Raw genomic sequence first — 17379 nt, 5'->3', positions numbered from 1 at the left:
ACCCCGAGCTCTGTGAGATCGACGGCCAAAACAGCCGAACGATATCACGGCTTAGAGATAGAATGTTTTTGTGGAACGTCAGACCTATTTGGTTCAATGCAATTAATCATAACGAAAGTACCCATTTCAACTAGAAAGGAAAGTCGAGCCGACGTCTTCGGAGCGAGTTTGGAGCGAGTTTGGAGCCGATATTCTCGGAAGCCACTCCGAGAGCCCTGGAAAGCGGATACAGACACTAACGCCTCAGCGGGATGGGGTACATTTCACCACCAATTACTCAGATAGCGGCCTTCGGATTACATTCACTCCGTTACTGCAATACCGAGGACCACAGACATCAGAAAACAAGAGACAAGGAAACGAATATATGGAACCTGCAATGATTCAACATTATTTAACTTCCATCATGCCTACCGTCTCCCAGGAGCTTATCCGCATTCTCTTCAGCCAAGGGCAGCTTGTACAGTCATTATAACAGTCTCTCGCCACAAAATCGACAGTATCGCTCCCATGGCTCAAGTTCAACAAGCTCCATATGGAACCTGGGAAAGCCCAATTACCCCAGACCATTTTGCCTCGGGATCCGTGATCCTTGACCAGTTGGACGTCAATGTAAGTAATAATGGGATAGGTCTCTACTTAATTCTTATCACTAACTATTTAAATAAGCGCTCTAATGGCAAGATCTATTGTCTCGAGATACGCCCAGCCGAAGAGGGAAGAGGCACCATTGTAGAATATGTGGACGGAACTTCCAATGAGGTACTCCCAAGCAACTACAACGCCTTGTCTCAAGTGCATGAGTATGGCGGAGCCTCTTTTGTGACAAGACACAGTGATAACCACATCATTTTCACGGATTTTGAGACAAAGGCCGTCTACGATCTTGATCCTGTCACTGGACATGCAGACATATTGGTTCATGAGGACAAAAAGCTCTATTATGCTGATTTTTCCATTCCACCAAATGATCAGAAATGGATAGTTGGGATACAAGAGAACCACCACACAGATGATCCCGCAGTCGTTGAGAATAAGATTGTTGCAATCAACGCTACTACCAAAGAGGTCACAGATCTTGCCAGTGGCTGCGACTTTTACGCCTTTCCACGATTCAGTCCAGATGGAACAAAGCTCTGCTGGATCCAATGGAATCATCCTAATATGCCGTGGGACAACACACAGCTCTTCGTGGCTGATTGGAATGACGGACAAGTCACAAACGTAACCACCATCGCCGGGGTCGAGATCAATTCCAGCGTTACTCAACCTTGTTGGGGTGCAGATAATACTCTCTACTACGTCGATGATAGGTCGGGATTTTGGCAGCTCTACGAATACTCCAATGGACGGAGTAGACACCTGAAATTATCCGGCCTGGAAGATGCAGAGTTCTGCTTTACAGACTTCTTCCTCGGCGCTGCATCGTACACACCATTATCACCAGACACTATTGTTTCCTTTTACACCAAGAATGGGACGTACACAAGCATCGTCATTGATACCAAAACCTGCAACTATCGAGAACTCCAATGTCCCATATCTGATATCCTCACAAGTGCCATCAAGGCAGTGAGTTCTACCGCTGTAGCCATCATCGGTTCCACCGCATCATCACCCCAAGTGCTTACAGTGGTGGATATCAACGAGGGAGGACTTGGTCAGGTATTGAAACATTCGGCTGCAACTCAGCTACCAGAAGATTATGTTTCCCATGCCACTCATGTTACATTCCCTCGTGTGGCTAGTTCCGAAGGAGGCGAGGCTCACGGACTCTTCTTGCTGCCGAAAAACCCCAAGTACAAGTGGGATCAGTCGCTGCCCCCGTTGATCGTGTCAGTTCATGGTGGGCCAACATGCCAAGCTGGGTCTGGCTTTTATCTGCGCGATCAAGCTTTAACGACTCGTGGTTATGCCGTGCTACAAGTAAACTACGTTGGCTCAACTGGATACGGAAAGAAATATCGGCAATTACTCGATGGGCAATGGGGAGTCAGCGACATTGCAGATGCGGTCAGCGCCGTCGATTATCTTGCTAATCAAGGTTTAATCGACAGACAAAGGGTCGGATTGACAGGACACTCAGCCGGTGGATTCTTGACTATGCAAGGCATGGTGCGCTATCCGAATGTTTGGAGGACAGCCGTTGCTGAGAGTGGCATCTCGGACCTAAAGAGGTTGATGGAGGACACACACAAATTTGAGTGCCGGTATCTACAGCCCCTGTGCTGGCCCAATGGAACATCTGAAGCGGAGCAAGAACGAATCCTTCTAGAGAGAAGTCCCATACATCACTGTGCCAAAATCCAAAGGCCTATTTTGTGTTTCAATGGAACAGAAGATCCTATTGTACCTCAAAATCAAGCAAACACATTTGTGGAAACGGTCAAGCAAACAGGTGGGATTGCAGAGGTGGTGCTATATGAAGGTGAAGGCCACATCTTTGCCAAAGGTTCAAGCTTAAAAGACATTGAAGCTCGTCGGTATGCTTGGTTCAGGAAGTATTTGGTAGATTAATATAGATTATAGATATAGAAGCCATTGTATAGACAATATTCTCTGTTTTAAAAATTGGAAGTTGCATTGCACACAGTTGAAGGAATTTGCGAAATCATAAGCTGCACTAAGCTAATAAACCATTTACGAATATTGCTGTCAGCCTATTGTGTGACCACACCTCAAATGATGTTGAATTTGGAATGTTCAACCTTGAGAAAATAATTTTAATAGATATTAATTATCTAATGGGAGCATTACTGTCGAACTACTGGAAGAGAAACGTCCGGCGGATATGGGACGATTCTATTCTAGGGTAGCGAGGACGTTTTGTAAATAAGAGCTACATGGGGCCACGAGATACTCTTGAGATTGCTGGTTATGTCTTCATTTGCACTTTTCTCATTGAGTAATGACCATCTGTAATCGATTTATTTCTGTTGTAAAGCATTGGATATTTTTTAAGATGTTTAGGGGAGAATTTGCCTCCGTCCGGTAATCGGTATAGCACTCCCATAATGTCCTCTGTCAGATGGTCAATGGACGGGATAGGCGCCGACTGCGGCATTGGCACGAGCTCTTCTGCTATCATCCGATATCACAATGGATTAAACATACAATCAAATATTAGCTACTCAATACGGGATACAAGATATCCTAATCCATAATCACAGCTAATACGCTAAGTGATAGCAATGGAGTTGGAAGTCCGTTCTTAGTACTGGTACTATCCGGATTTATTTGCGTTAGTGGGGCAAACTACAGAGTACGCGAATGGAGATGCAACTCCGTCCAATGCGAAGTGACGATTCTATTTTCCCCTGCGTCTAGATCTATTTGCGGTAATATCTACAATTTACAGATTTATGGCGGTTTGCTCTTCTATATAAGAACCCAATATTGCCGCTGATTATGTATGTTTTAGAATTATACTACAGACTACAGTACATCGCCTTACAATTTTACCACCATAATAGAACGCGTGGACTATCAACTGATTCATTAAATCATTTACCAAATCCTAAGATCCTCAATAAAAAAGCACACGCATGGACAACATACTCTTGCCATGGCACCTTCCAATACGCAAGATTTTAAAACTCCAAACACCCATCTCACCAACTGCCAAATCAGCACTCCCCACCCTCTGAGTTCTACACCAGAAGAGGACTCCCTCTTTACAATATTTCGCCGGCTCGTGCCTCTCGTCTCCAATGGCAAAATAATTCACCTCAACGCAGGGTTCATGCCACCCTCTAACATGGTGGTTGGGGATGCTATCAGCCGCTTCTGCGCAGAAGCCCTTTACCACGAGTCGCCTAAGCCGCTATGGAAACAAGATACGGAGCAGCTGCGTAGTCTTTTAGCACGCTATCTCCAGACCGAGCCATCCTCGTTGGCATTCGTCCGCGATACTACAGAGGGCTTGAGCTCATTCATGCACGGCCTTCGGTTCGAAAAGGGTGACAATGTTGTTATTCTTGACTGTGAGCACCCGAATCAATTGTACGGATGGCTGTCCCTTCGTGCGAAGGGACTGGAGGTCATACTCGTGCCGACTATGGCCAGAGCCGCGAAGATAGGGCGTATTGAAGCTGCCAATGCAGGCACCTTCGCTTCTTATGTCGACAGTAGAACAAAGGCGATTGGACTTAGTTCCGTCATGTTTCATAGTGGGCAGCGTAACGATGTGGCGGATGTATGCGCCAAATTCCGCCCGCAGGGGATTCACGTCCTTGCCGACCTAACGCAGGAAGTTGGCTTTGCCGATGTCAATATTGCAAGGTTGGGTGTCTCAGCTGCGTCATTCAGTATGCATAAGGGTCTGAATACGCCAACGGGCATCGCGGTGCTGTATATGGATCCTGAGGTTGTGGCGGAGCTGGATCCCATCCCACCGCTTGTTGGATACGGCGGGATAGCCAACATGTCTGAAGATGCGCCTCTAGTTGAAGGCCCGATTGAGTTTCATCCCACGGCACGCCGGTACGAGCATACAAATATGGGGTGGATAAACGTCGTTTGTGGACGAGCCTTTATGGAATTTTACCTTGATGTGATGGGTCCGAAGAATGTAGAGAATCATCTGTACGGCATTGGAGATCATTTGAGGCGGGCCTGCGCGGCATTGGGGATCGAGATTATCGGACCGCAAAATAGGAAGCAGCATTCGCCGCATTTATATGTGCTGCGGTTGCGGGATGATAGGTGGTATGGGCATTTGCGAGAAGCTGGCGTGATTCTGACGAAATTAGCAACGGGAATCAGAGTGTCCTTTGGATTCTATAACAACGTGGCAGATGTCGATAGGTTGGCAGATGTTCTTAGAGCTGGCATAGCCCAGGGGATTCCATTGGCGTAGACCGAAGTCTAGAGAGAAAAGAACGTGTCATTGATAAGGTAGCCGCCGTTAGTTGGGAAGTACTGAATAAGTTAGACTTAAGACGATGGACCTTGTTTGGACTATTGCGGTGACATGGTGGCGAGGCGTAGCTGCATCTGGCTGGCGAGGGCCCAGGTCCCTGAGCACTCGCCTAGTGCCTGTGTAAGATACTCTTCTTCCTCTGGTGTCCCAAGTGTACTAACGACACGAATAGCCTGTACACAAGCGTAGACGAGAACGAGGGGCGAATGCCGCAGATCGTACTTGACGCGGTAGGTGCGTACGAGGGTAATGATGTTCTGGGCTGAGGTGGTGCAGTACTGGCACGCAGAGTTTCGCTCAGTCTCATCATGGCCTGCGACGGCGTTGTCGTGATTCAGGGCGATACGAGCACTATTGTAGAACAAACTAACCAGATTAATGACACATTAACCCTTTGATCGGATGATAAACTTACTGAAGCGCTATCAGCCCCGGCACTGCGTTGAGATTGGTCGTGTCCCAGCGAGTCCATTTTGCAAAAGTTGGCAGAGACTCATACCACCGTAATAATTCTAGATTGAGTTTATCCAGATTGGATGTACGAGATATAGCGTCCTGGTTGATCCGAATAGGAAATAGGACAGTCATCATGCTCTCTACGATTCGAGATAAACGAATCTGCTCCTGGACGAAAGGTATGTTAGAGATGCCCCCCATGGTATCACCACCGTTGCCTTCGAAGCCCACAGGGCGCCAATACTCCATTGCGGGTCCATCGCTGTCAGTTTCAGGTCAGGTCACATGCGTTTAAAATGAGGTAAAGCGGGCTCACGGCAATATCTTCAATGCATCGACTTCAGCTGCATCGTACACAAGATGAACAGGCCTGCCTAGGATGAGGCTGATGAGCTTATCAGAATTATAGCAACCCCAGTATATACGCCGGCGAATCTCGCCATCTTCATGAGTGCCGAGTGAAGGATCATGAGGCACCCAATTGTCTGGGTCGCGCTGGAGTCCAAGGTCTTGTGCCATGCGGAAGGCAATCCCAGAGAAACTCCAACCTTTGGACAGGTTCCCTCGGCCAATCTCGTAGAATGCGAGACATAGAAACGTCTGAACGGTCGGAATGGATGGCTTTGCAAGCCCAGAGACCATGATGATACTCTCAGCAGCTAGAAAGAATTGCTCGCTGAACCGTCTTTGTTTGTCGTCAGAAGCTACCATCGCTCCTAGCGCACAGAGCGCCATGAGTAGCGCTGCTGACCAGTACTTGCTATCTTTTCTGTCCCCGAAATGGTCTCGTAGGAAAGCCTCACGGTAGACAAACATGAAGTAGGGATACTGCCACCTAAAAAAATCAGTAAGGGCACGGATCACGACATCACCTTCTGAGCTGATGCCGAAGTGCTCCATAACGTGTTCAAAGTTAGTCACCACACTTCCGGCTTGCCCAGCCCAGGAGAGCAGAGGGTTGCGTCGACTTTGAGAGTATCCGTGAGACTCGACACGGTAGATGCTCGTTGCACCGTGGAAGATGAGACTACCATCCAAGTCGAGCTCGAGGTTTGTAGAGCTACGTTCGTGTATCTTCAACGCCTCCCGTTGCCCTTGATCGTCGGCTGGGAGGTTGGGAAGTTGGTCGGCTGGCACGGAAAGAAGCATCCGTTCCCGCTCTTTGTGGGAGGCATTTCGGAGACTCGTGATGAAAGATTCAAGCGACTGGACTCGTCTCTCAAGGCTTAGGGCGTACTCGGAGGACGCTGGGGTACGTTTGCGATCAATCACAGGGTATTCGCATTTTACATCGGCAGCCATGCATTTTCCGCATGGTTCTGTGCGAGAACACTTAAACTGAGGCGTTTTAGATCTTCGTTTGGGCGAACAAATGAACTCAATCTCTATGGCCGTCATACCTTGCGATATTGGCATCTCTTGCACCTATTGATTGTCAGCCTAGAGGTTTCATTATGGAATTGACTCATCATACGACAGCCTTCGTCTGTGTTTCGAAGGAACATCTGGACTCTGCTGAGGCATTGCGATGACCTTTGTATGTGCAGTTACAGTAGTTTCTGCTTTGGCTTTGAGATGACAGCTTTCATGATAACCTAGGGGTTGTGGTTGTTGAGTCATCGGTACATGTCTCTAGTCGAAGGAGACAGGTAAAGCACATGCCGCTAATGTTTAGCAGCGCGAGCGCATGAGTCCGCGGTATCGCTAGCCAATCACCAGTAAGTTAAAGAGTCTAGCCTGATGAATGGGTTCAACAAGGAGGCTTCTTTTTCTCATTATCGTCTGCTAGAGCGCAAAAGACCATCAGAACCGTAGTCGTGTTGGATCCGAAATTATGATTACGGCTAAGCCCAGCCCCAGTGCTACAAGCGATGACACCACAGTACATGTATCCTTGCTGGACTCTCCAATTACTTTTTAGCGATACCACAACATCGTTACGAAGTAATTAGCTACCAGCGAATTCTGGAATGGATGTGATCTGCCATTCGATCTATGCGTGAGAGATTTAAGCTTCATAACCACCAGGATATTTGATCAGTAACGGACAAACAAGAGTGTTAGTAAAACACTGCTGCATAAATAGAGATTCTTCAACTCTCCAAGCATGTTTCCTGGAGACCCCTCACAATATGTGTAAACTTATAATTCAAGGCAGCAAAGGCAATTAATGTGACCCGCCTGACTATTGGTGCGCTGCGATCGCTTGTGATTTCTCCCCATATTTGCCTATGACATTTAGGGAGAGTTCTTCTCCAGACTCTGTTCATTTAGGGATTACCCCGCGATGGGGTCGAAGCTGCAATGTATGTTGGCGTTTGGCACTCGCGGAATCGTCCAAATGCGGCAGATGGGGCGAGCCGAGACTGGCTTGTGCCTGTTTTGGCCTGCTGGGCGAGCTTTCACCTCCACTTCTTTGCAAGAAAGCCTCAGCCCCCAGCTTCCGACAGGCAGTTGACTTTGTATGCGTACCTACAAAACTTTCAGGACATAATAAAATAGCGAGTCGCACTTCATCAATGGATAGAGACCATTCACTTCCTTCGACTATACAGAGGATTCAGTGTGGTACATCTCTTAGCATAAAAGTCGAACCGGCCCGAACATCGCAATGGGAACTGCCTTGAAGCCTGTAACCACCACCAAGTCAGACGTGGTGATGGATGAGTTTGCTGGGGAAACGATTGACGATCACAAGCCCATCGATGGCTTTAGCGATGCCGAGAAGCAACTAGAAGACACAGGCTCCATTCCATGCGACTTCGTATACAGCTCCAAGGAGAGTACTCGGATCCGATGGAAACTGGACCTGATTCTTCTGCCTATGGTATAGAACCACCCGATTATTTGATCAAACTTAAGAATGGTTGACTTACAAGTGGAATAGATGGCATTTACTTACATACTTAACTATATGGACAAGGTTGCCTTATCTGAGGCCTCCATATTTGGCCTGCAGAAAGACTTAGTGGGTGGCATGCAATGTTTAATGAGAGCTGGCCCAATATCTGACGAGAAACAGGGTCTTGTTGGACAACAATACAGCTGGTCATCCTCCATCTTCTACCTTGGATATTTGGTATGGCAGTATCCCAGCTCGCTCTTAATGCAGAAGCTTCCGATGTAAGATGCCACTTCAACTCAGCAGTTTAGGTTATAGTCTAAGTCTTCATAGTGGACGCTATTTCGGTGTCATGATATTTCTCTGGGGCCTCACAGCAATCACAACGGCATTCACTAAGGGGTTTGCGACACTTTCTATCAACCGTGTCTTCCTCGGAATTTTTGAATCATGCATGTCCCCCATTCTCACGATTCTCGTATCTCAATATTGGACTCGAGATGAACAGCCGCTTCGTGCCTCCTTGTGGTGGTCGGCCAGTGCGGTCGGTGCCTTTATTGCTGATTCTATTACCTACGGTGTTTCTGGAAAAGACCACTCTGGTTCCAAATACGCCGTCTGGAAGATTATTTATCTCGTCTTCGGGTCGGGAACACTGCTCTGGGGTATCATTATCTTTTTCGCAGTGCCATCATCACCTATGGAGGCGTGGTTCCTTAACAAAAGAGAGAGGAAGATTGCTGCGGCTCAAGTCAGAAACCTTGTCGTTGAATCAAAACCAGGGCTAACCCATCATACAATAGGTCATGAAGAACCATACTAGCATAAAGAATACCGAGTATAAATGGCACCAAGTCCGAGAATGCCTGATTGACCCTCAGCCTTGGATACTGGCAATCCATGCCTTTCTCCAAAGTCTACAGGGTGGAGGGCTAACATCGGTGAGTACTATGCGTGATTCGGTGCTTAATGCATTCTGACGGTATTCTAGTTTTCCAAGATTGTTTTAACCGAGACCCTTGGTTACACTAGTCGCCAAGCCACTCTAATGAGCATGCCGTCCAATACCATCCATCTTGTTTCGGTGGTCTTTGCGTAAATTCGACATCGGTCTTATATCGTCTGCACAGTCTGCTAATGTTTCCTAGGGGTTGGTTTTGTAGCCATTACAAGAATACAAGATGCTACGTCATGATCGTCACGAACAGCATCGTGTTAATCGGTGCGGTATTGATCGCCAGTTAGTGTTCCTTGCGGTTAACCGCCGACAATTTTAAGTCGTTTCTGACCATTTGACAGATCTTCCTCGTTCCAATCACAGCGGTCTCCTTGCGTCCTTTTACCGTTAGTACCATATCCGAATGACAGTCCTAAATTGCACCTAACAAGCGCCAGTCATTTACATGAACACGGTCCCGTTTGGCTTGGGCATGAGCATGGTTTCGTCAAATATTGCAGGATTTACCAAAAAGTCTACCGCAAGTGTAAGCAGATATGTCAATTGCCAGTAATCAGACCTCATTCTAAATACGATTACAGGTTCTGATGTTTCTTGGGTACTGTCTCGGTCAGTTCACTGGGCCTCAACTCTTCATCGAGAAACAGGCTCCAAAGTTCCAGACAGCTTTTAGGGGCTTCTTTTCCTCCATATCTGTCATGATCCTTTTGGAGGTTGTACTGGTGTAAGTTCAGTATGCTTAGATCGTTTCGCCCAGCTATTAACCAGTTTCAATCAGCATTTATATCAGGTATCAGAACCATAGACGGGATCGCCTTCAAGCAAATACCAACGGCTCAAACGTTACCGAAAATGATTCGGATCAGACGGATTGGCAACAACCCTCATTTAGGTATGTCTGGTAAGGTTACATCTGCACAAGATGAAGGGGTTCCTCCCGTAGCAGAAGCGCTGTTCAACCACAGGATCCCTTTGTATTCGAATGGAGCTTTATTTCACTTTACGAATCGAAAACTCAGCTAGCAAATAAGAATTTCAGCTTCAAATTTGCCATGATTGCACTTTTTTCTTTCCCTTTGAAGCTTTAATTTATTACTACAATATCTTTTTTATTTCACCCGTAGACTTCACCCAGATATTGCAGTATGTTTACATTCAGGTTAAAATGAAAGATATTAGGTGTATAGATAAATATTGAGTTTCATAGCTGTAATACAGCCATAGCCGGTTCATACATACAATGAACTCTACATCTTAGCTGGAGCCATGTTATTGCATGTTTCCTTTGTCATTCACAAAGATCTCTAATACAGACCTCTGAGGCATGAGTTCAGCCATTAAATATTCATTATACAGTTATATAGAGGTAGGATTAGCGTTATTCCATCAATGTTATCGAGAAGCGAAATCATCCATCACGTGATGCCGCCACAAACGGCTATCTCAAGACTAGATCCAATAGACTTATTATCAGCAGTCCCGGCATTTATCGTCTTCATCTAATTCGTAGTCTACAACGCAACTCATCATGCGCTCATGCAATACTTGTACAAGAAGAAAGCTCCATTGTGATACACTCAAGCCTCGTTGCTCATCATGCCGCCAGTCGCATGTCAAATGCGTCTACAACTCGTCATCTCATGCTGAATTTGAGTTTAGGGATGAGACGGAAGATATAAAAGCCCGCTCAAGACATCGCAAAAAGAAATCCAATACTTCTACAAATGCAACGACGCCCCAGCAGACAAATCCTCTATCATTGAACCAACAGAATGAATCACACCAGCTGAGAGAGGAGTCGGAACTGCTGGAACTGCCATCGCTCCCAGTCTTTGACATGACTACAATACCTTGGATTGACGGGATATTTGACTCAAATCTGGGCCAGCAGTGGGATCCAACGGCAGACACGGCAGACACGGCAGACACGGCAGACAAAGCGATGTTATGGAACACTTCTGCCAACTCTGTAGTCGCTAACGAATCCCCCGACCTAACCCGTGGCCTGTATGCTAGTCAACTCTTTGCTGAGTTGAACACGCCTGGCTCAGACCATCAAAGCCCAGGTTCCAAATCACTCTCAACTATCTCCGATCACGTTTTAGCACAGCACTATACTCAGAGTTTGACATCAAAATACAGCTCAAAGGAGCAGGGTTGGAACAATCACACCTATTTCTTCAATCGCTTCAACTCGACCCATTCATTTGTAGTATCTTCCTTATACGCGTGGACAGCTGCCCACCTCTTCTGCAGCGGAAGATTGCGATGTGAAACCAGCGCGATGGAGCATTACAGCAAAAGTCTCGTGGGCATCAGAGATCAACTTGGAATCCATCTCTTGGCAGAAAACGAACCCGAAATTGCTAGTCAGACCTTGCTCCAACTTCTGGCTCGAGAAGATGACTTGGATGCTGTTGCTGTGACTCTCTATTTTCTGGCTTGGACTGACCTCCTCCTTTCGAGACAGGCATCTTTGAGACGGATGCTCAGCCTAGAAGCCACTTTACTGGATCTCAGTGGTCATGATCAGTCACATACCCTCTACGTCAGAATGGCTCTATGGTTCTGCTTTCTCGACGCACGCGCTGCGCTATTTGGCCAAGGTAACGATCGCATTATACAGTCCATGGGAGACGACTCGGGCTTGATGAGAGCCGTGGAAGCGTCATATGACTTTCTGCAGAATGAATACAGCCTCCTGTACCCTGAGGAAGAACGGCGGCGGGACGAGGCTCATAAGCCCCTCTATGTCGCAACATGTCGCTTAGTAGCTCTTCTGGGAAAACTGTCTCGGACTAGCGGCGACACAACAGACGAGTGCCTTGTCATGGCTTCCTTGCGCGATATTCAGCGAGTAAGTCGAACCTATGATGATAACCGGAGGGACGACATTAATTGATTATCAGAATATCGAAAGCATCAGCGAGGAAAAAGCTGCAGAAAATAAAGTGTTTTCCACCTACCTAACAACAAGTGTGCTTTTTCATGCAGTAGAAATTTACGCATCGAGAGTCTACCAGCCTAATGAACCAATGTACACAAAAAGCACCCACGGAGAAAAGATCATAACTATTACCAGCGAATTCTACCGGAGGATGAAGCGGCCAAGAACGGAAGCGCCCCCGACTAAGATATGGCCGGTGCCTCTGATCATGGCCGCAATTGAGGCAAAGGACTGGATCTACAGAGACTGGGCGCTGCAACAGATGAAGAGCTACTACAGTGCGGGGAAGCATTTTGTGAATGCGTGCACATTTGTCGAAAAGGTACATGCCGCCGAGGAGGCGACGGGACGTCGTTGTAATCTTCATCAGATCGCCGAGGATATGGGCGATGATTTTGTGATATGATGGACTCTATTGATCGCGCCGGCGGAACCGCATACGACCTGTTCCGCGAGAAGCAGCAGCGAGTCGGTCGCCGATTTGCACTATTTGGGACAATAGCGCGACCGCTAGGGAACACAACAATGGATGATGTTAATAAGTTGAAGATGGTCTAGGCACTATCACAGTGTGAAGTCTAGCTAGATCTGGTAGATAATTCGAATGCCTCTTGAATATATAACCTTTGCTAAGAACACGGGAAAACATTCTGCATTCTCTGCAAAGTAAATACATTATCTACTGACCAAATTCCTTATTCTTCACTACCTATTATACACAGAACGACGCCGATGGGCTCTCAGAACATGCCTTCTTTGGACACTCCCACCATGCAACTCCCTAATCCATCGTGCTACCAGCACATTGTAGTTGAGGGTACGCCATACGAGAGAGGCTTGTCGCATGGAAGACAGGCAAGTGACAAAGTTCGCGCCAATATCGAGTATTATAAGCTTCCAGGAAAGCTACCGCATTGGTAAGCATAGCATTACACCGGTGAAATGGGGTAAATCACATAAAGTAACCCCATGAATACAGGTCTATATCTTCCAAAATCATCGAGACGGTGTACCTCCCGGCCTTTCAAAAGTTCTACCCAACCGGGCTCGAAGAGATCAAGGGAATTGCAGATGGCGCCGGTGTGACGGTCGAGGAAGTCATCATGCTCAACGCTCGATACGACTTGGGCAGATGCATGTATCGGCTTCAAAACGGTGGGGAGACTCCACAAGACTCTGACGGGCATGACGAATGCACAAGCGGCTTCTTTCCCCCGAAGGCAGTTGAGTCTGGTCGTGCTCTAGCCATACACAACTGGGACATGTCCAGCCACCTCTATAACCAGGACCTCATACTCTACCTTGAGGTGCATCCAGGCCCGTCCGAAGATCGCCCATCGATGTTCATCCTTACGGAAGCTGGTCAACTCATTCGCAGCGGAATGAACTCTGCCGGTCTTTCGGTTACGGCAAATTCGTTGCTTTCAAGTCAAGATTACGTACCCGTCTCTCATATCGACCGCGAGGGAGTTTACCATAGAGTTGCAGACCCAACACCTGTTCTCCCCCTCTCTGTGGCTAGGCGCATCTTTCTTGAATATAGCAACTACGCTGAAGGCCTCGTGGCTATCAATGCCTTTCCACGTCATGTCTCAGGAAACCTGCACGTCTCAACAGCAGACGGATTTGCAATGGCCATGGAGGTCGCACCTGACCGCATCTATAAATACTATGGCAACATTGACGACCAGTACCTGATTCACAGCAATCACTTCCTTAGCCCCGAATTTCTCAGTCGCGACAACATTTTTGACCGTTATCCCGGTGGTAGCAGCTGGTTTAGATGTTTGCAAGCCGAAAAGGGGGTGAGAGCAGACTGTGCTGCAGGGCAACTAACGCCTGAAAAGATCAAGGCAGCGTTCTCAGATCACTTGGCATACCCTGAGAGTCTATGTAACCATCCGAACCCAAAGCAGAAAAACGCACCTAGTGCCGTTCTCACAGGATATACCTCAAAGCAAAATATGACGGTAGCATTTGTTATTTATGATCTCTCAGAGTTAACAATTACCGTTTGTAAGGGGCCTCCCTGCAAAGGAATGTTACAGTCGTTTAAGCTTAAATAGGGATTACAATTGTAGATGCAGGTATATGTCTCAGAATATATTTAAAAGTTGCCATCAGCTATTCGCAAATGGAAAGGCATACATTCTATGCCTACTTTTATTCTTTACGTCTCGCGATCTACACCCCCCGCCCCAGCTGTAACGAGTTCATGCATTTGATCCCATATATTGGGGGTTTTCAATATAGTATCTTCAACAAGCTGGAGCGCCTTCTCGTGACTTGCTAACAGAGTCCGGGCTTCAGATGTGAACCTTTCTAATGCCGCGCGGGAATACTCGGCTGCTATGAACTCTTGACATGCCGCCACAAGTTTGTTTTGTATATCCATGGGGACGGATTCCTATCACCACAATTGTTATTTACATGATAGAGTAAATGAGATGGAGAAACTACAGATTAGAAATGCGTACATTCAAGACTTGCGACAGGTCAAATGCTGGTTTATGCCATCCTGTGGAGAGCTTCAAATCGAGTTCGGCCTCAGACAGATCCGGATTCTCCTGACGGAGACGCTCTTGTACTGCAGTGGCGCGCTCCAGAAAATCCTCTTCTGTGAAAGCAGGAAAAGGCAAAGGGTCGTTGCCAGTAGACTTAGTTTCTGCCATTATATATGCGACAATGTGTACGGCGAGAGGGAGATATCTGGTGGCCAGAGACCTGCCTACATGAAAACTTCAAAGTGAATGGCTTGGGCAAGTAAAAGCTTTTTAACATACAGATCAAAATTGATGTGAGAGGCGGGGTGAGTTTTTCCAGAAGACATGTGACTACGAAGAGGTCTTGACATTTCCGAATTAGCAATCACTCGATGTACATAAAGTATTTATAACCGAGCAGTCGCTTTTAACAGGTAATACTGCGCTACTGTTTCTACATGAACAGCTTTTATTGTTCAAATGAATAGATCATTGTGCTAGTCTTGTTACTCAAATTGCAGCCAATAAAAGATGAAAGTATGCTTGGGCGTATGCGTAAGTGTGAGCAATGTCGCAAACACGATAACCTTCAAGGTTACGATAGTTTCAATAAAGGTACAAAGTAAGGCTTGGTAGATGAAACGTATCAAACAAATGTAGAAATAGGATGCTAAGGTATATCTTTCGCTTAGACTCACAGCGCACAACATGTTTGTTAAAATTACTGTTCAATGTCTTGTGCTTTAAGTCGACAATCTCCCCTTGGCGGTATTTGCTCCATCCGAAAATCGCACAGATGATTTCATCTTCTCTTGTTCATCGCAGTGCAGTCCGACATCACGGCAAGTTTCCAATTACGCAACCTACAAAGTACAAATTAGGCTGCTACGTATCATTGCATATGTCCGCGTCATTTACTAGCTACTTTTGTTCAAGCAGCCTGCGTGTTGGTCCTGTTGCACTTCTTCGTTGAAGGATTGTTATGGACTTTTTGCAGCAGAGAGTGGGGCGAACAACTGTCCATCGCCCTAACGAGCACATCTAGATTGAACTGAAGCGTGAAAAGTTCCGCGCGCTGCCTACTTTCAGAGGTCAGAATTTTAAATAGTACAACAACACGGTGGTTAATGAAGCTCGTCGAAACCATTCTCATCTATCTGTTGACAGAAACTCCGGATCCATACTCGTGTGTATACGAGGATTCAGGGAGCGTTGTGGAGCTGTCTGTTTGTAACTGGTGAAGAACCCGAACCAACGACACCGTACAGGTCCCATCATCAAGGTTAACATCGGCAACCATTTGCCGATTCTCAATTCAAAAACGCCATAGTTACGAGGAATTACCTTCTAGCCCGCCTATTACCTTTAAACTAATGCTTACGTCGCCTATAGTAGCCTTATGCACTTCGCATTGGCAGTATATATATCTTCTTTTTAAGCGGCATATTTGACAGTATCATCCAATCAATAATTGCATGTCAGCGGATCTGCGATCTGTTTCTTTAACTCAAATCAATCTTCTCCATGGCTGATACTATGGTCGACAACTTGTGTCGCCAGATCGAAGCTGATAACCTTTCTGGCGTGGAGGAAGCCATTAAAGCAGGCGTTCCGATAAATCAGTACTCGGCAGCGGGGCTTACCCCTCTTGGAACTGCAATCATCTGTGGCCATTTTGCTATCACACAGTTTCTTCTCAATAAAGGCGCCGATATTAGCCTTGGATATAAATCAGATCTGTGTCTTGACAAGACTCGTGAGCAGTCTGATTTGCCCGAAGTATGTGCCGCGATTCATTGCGCATCTGTCTCTGGATCAGCGGATTTGATCCGCTTGCTCGTCGATCATGACGCAGATATAAATGACTCCAGTGGAATCGACTATGGTGCTCAAATGCTTCCGTTGTTCTTATCGAGAGGAGATGCAACCAAAGCGCTTATTGAACTCGGCGCAGATGTGTCTCGAAGCAACTCATCTGGCTTCACCCCTTTGTTGCATGCGATGGCGCGAGAAGATGTCTCATCCACTAGGCTGCTTGTGGAGAGTGGTGCAGATGTCGAGGTCGAAAGAAAAACAAAATATCGAGTTAGGGTACCAGTAGAGAATAGCAAAGAAGACACAGAAGAGCGTCTTGTTGAGGGAACATCTTCGCCAATGATGGTTGCGTGTCATCAAGGCCGCCTCAGGCCTACGTCTTTCGAAATGATCAAGATACTGGCCTCCGGTGGAGCCGATGTCAATCGGCGCTACTATATCAAGACTACCGAGTGTGATCTCAGTTTCACCGTATTGTCTTTAATTTGCGGCTCTCGTACGCCCACCCCTTTAGTAAAGGGGGCTTATGCCAAAAAGGATCAATACGGTGAGAAAGAGGTGGCAGCGATCGGAGAACTCATTGCTGCCGGTGCAGATGTCAACAATCCCCCGATCATTACTTATTTATGTGAGGGAGAGATGCCTTTTAAGGATTTCGAATCCCGTTTTGATGTGATCCAGAAGCTAGTCAATCATGGTCTGCACCTTGATGCCCACTCGTGTCGAGATCCGCTATTGGCTCTTCTGAAGTCATTTACCAAGCACCCAGAAGCTGAAACCCAATTCATCAGTATAGCAAGTGTATTAGCTAGAGCAGGAATGAAGTTAGATCTTCTCAGGGACGAGATGGAGCTGGATGGTCTGCCAGCAGATTTCTATAACCAAATCCGAAGTATCAATAGCGACAAATAATTCAGCGTATAATGGTTTACATAGTAAATTGCAATTACTCCCGTA

At 46.7% G+C, this 17379-nt stretch overlaps 7 protein-coding genes across 7 annotated transcripts; 5 read left to right on the top strand and 2 right to left on the bottom strand.

Moving 5' to 3' along the window:
* Nucleotides 1–510: 510 nt before the first annotated feature.
* T069G_11506 (prolyl oligopeptidase family domain-containing protein) lies at nt 511–2517 on the top strand (the record flags this gene model as incomplete). The annotated part of the gene is made up of 2 exons (XM_056178711.1): nt 511–612; nt 670–2517. The coding sequence occupies 2 exons, from the start codon at nt 511–513 to the stop codon at nt 2515–2517; spliced, it is 1950 nt and encodes a 649-aa protein (XP_056023585.1).
* A 1048-nt stretch (nt 2518–3565) lies between these two features.
* T069G_11505 (aminotransferase class-V domain-containing protein) lies at nt 3566–4858 on the top strand (the record flags this gene model as incomplete). Its single annotated transcript, XM_056178710.1, has 1 exon — nt 3566–4858. One exon carries the CDS (start codon nt 3566–3568, stop codon nt 4856–4858), a length of 1293 nt encoding a protein of 430 aa, XP_056023584.1.
* Nucleotides 4859–4959: 101 nt separating this feature from the next.
* Nucleotides 4960–6901, bottom strand: T069G_11504 (fungal specific transcription factor domain-containing protein; the record flags this gene model as incomplete). Its single annotated transcript, XM_056178709.1, has 6 exons — nt 4960–5287; nt 5337–5639; nt 5694–6257; nt 6315–6715; nt 6778–6802; nt 6852–6901. 6 exons carry the CDS (start codon nt 6899–6901, stop codon nt 4960–4962), a joined length of 1671 nt encoding a protein of 556 aa, XP_056023583.1.
* A 1087-nt stretch (nt 6902–7988) lies between these two features.
* T069G_11503 (major facilitator superfamily domain-containing protein) lies at nt 7989–12530 on the top strand (the record flags this gene model as incomplete). Its single annotated transcript, XM_056178708.1, has 13 exons — nt 7989–8204; nt 8265–8345; nt 8400–8500; nt 8553–8970; nt 9023–9160; nt 9211–9314; nt 9368–9459; nt 9519–9563; nt 9615–9703; nt 9759–9901; nt 9968–10069; nt 10837–12034; nt 12087–12530. The coding sequence occupies 13 exons, from the start codon at nt 7989–7991 to the stop codon at nt 12528–12530; spliced, it is 3171 nt and encodes a 1056-aa protein (XP_056023582.1).
* Nucleotides 12531–12895: 365 nt separating this feature from the next.
* Nucleotides 12896–14190, top strand: T069G_11502 (uncharacterized protein; the record flags this gene model as incomplete). Its single annotated transcript, XM_056178707.1, has 2 exons — nt 12896–13041; nt 13104–14190. The coding sequence occupies 2 exons, from the start codon at nt 12896–12898 to the stop codon at nt 14188–14190; spliced, it is 1233 nt and encodes a 410-aa protein (XP_056023581.1).
* A 104-nt stretch (nt 14191–14294) lies between these two features.
* T069G_11501 (uncharacterized protein) lies at nt 14295–14796 on the bottom strand (the record flags this gene model as incomplete). Its single annotated transcript, XM_056178706.1, has 2 exons — nt 14295–14531; nt 14602–14796. 2 exons carry the CDS (start codon nt 14794–14796, stop codon nt 14295–14297), a joined length of 432 nt encoding a protein of 143 aa, XP_056023580.1.
* Nucleotides 14797–16143: 1347 nt separating this feature from the next.
* On the top strand, nt 16144–17334 carry T069G_11500 (ankyrin repeats (3 copies) domain-containing protein; the record flags this gene model as incomplete). Its single annotated transcript, XM_056178705.1, has 1 exon — nt 16144–17334. The coding sequence occupies one exon, from the start codon at nt 16144–16146 to the stop codon at nt 17332–17334; it is 1191 nt and encodes a 396-aa protein (XP_056023579.1).
* Between the last annotated feature and the right edge of the window lie 45 nt (nt 17335–17379).

This window comes from Trichoderma breve (assembly GCF_028502605.1).
Source record: "Trichoderma breve strain T069 chromosome 7 map unlocalized scaffold00008, whole genome shotgun sequence".
NCBI lineage: Eukaryota > Fungi > Ascomycota > Sordariomycetes > Hypocreales > Hypocreaceae > Trichoderma > Trichoderma breve.
This window is presented reverse-complemented; position numbering and strand designations above follow the sequence as displayed.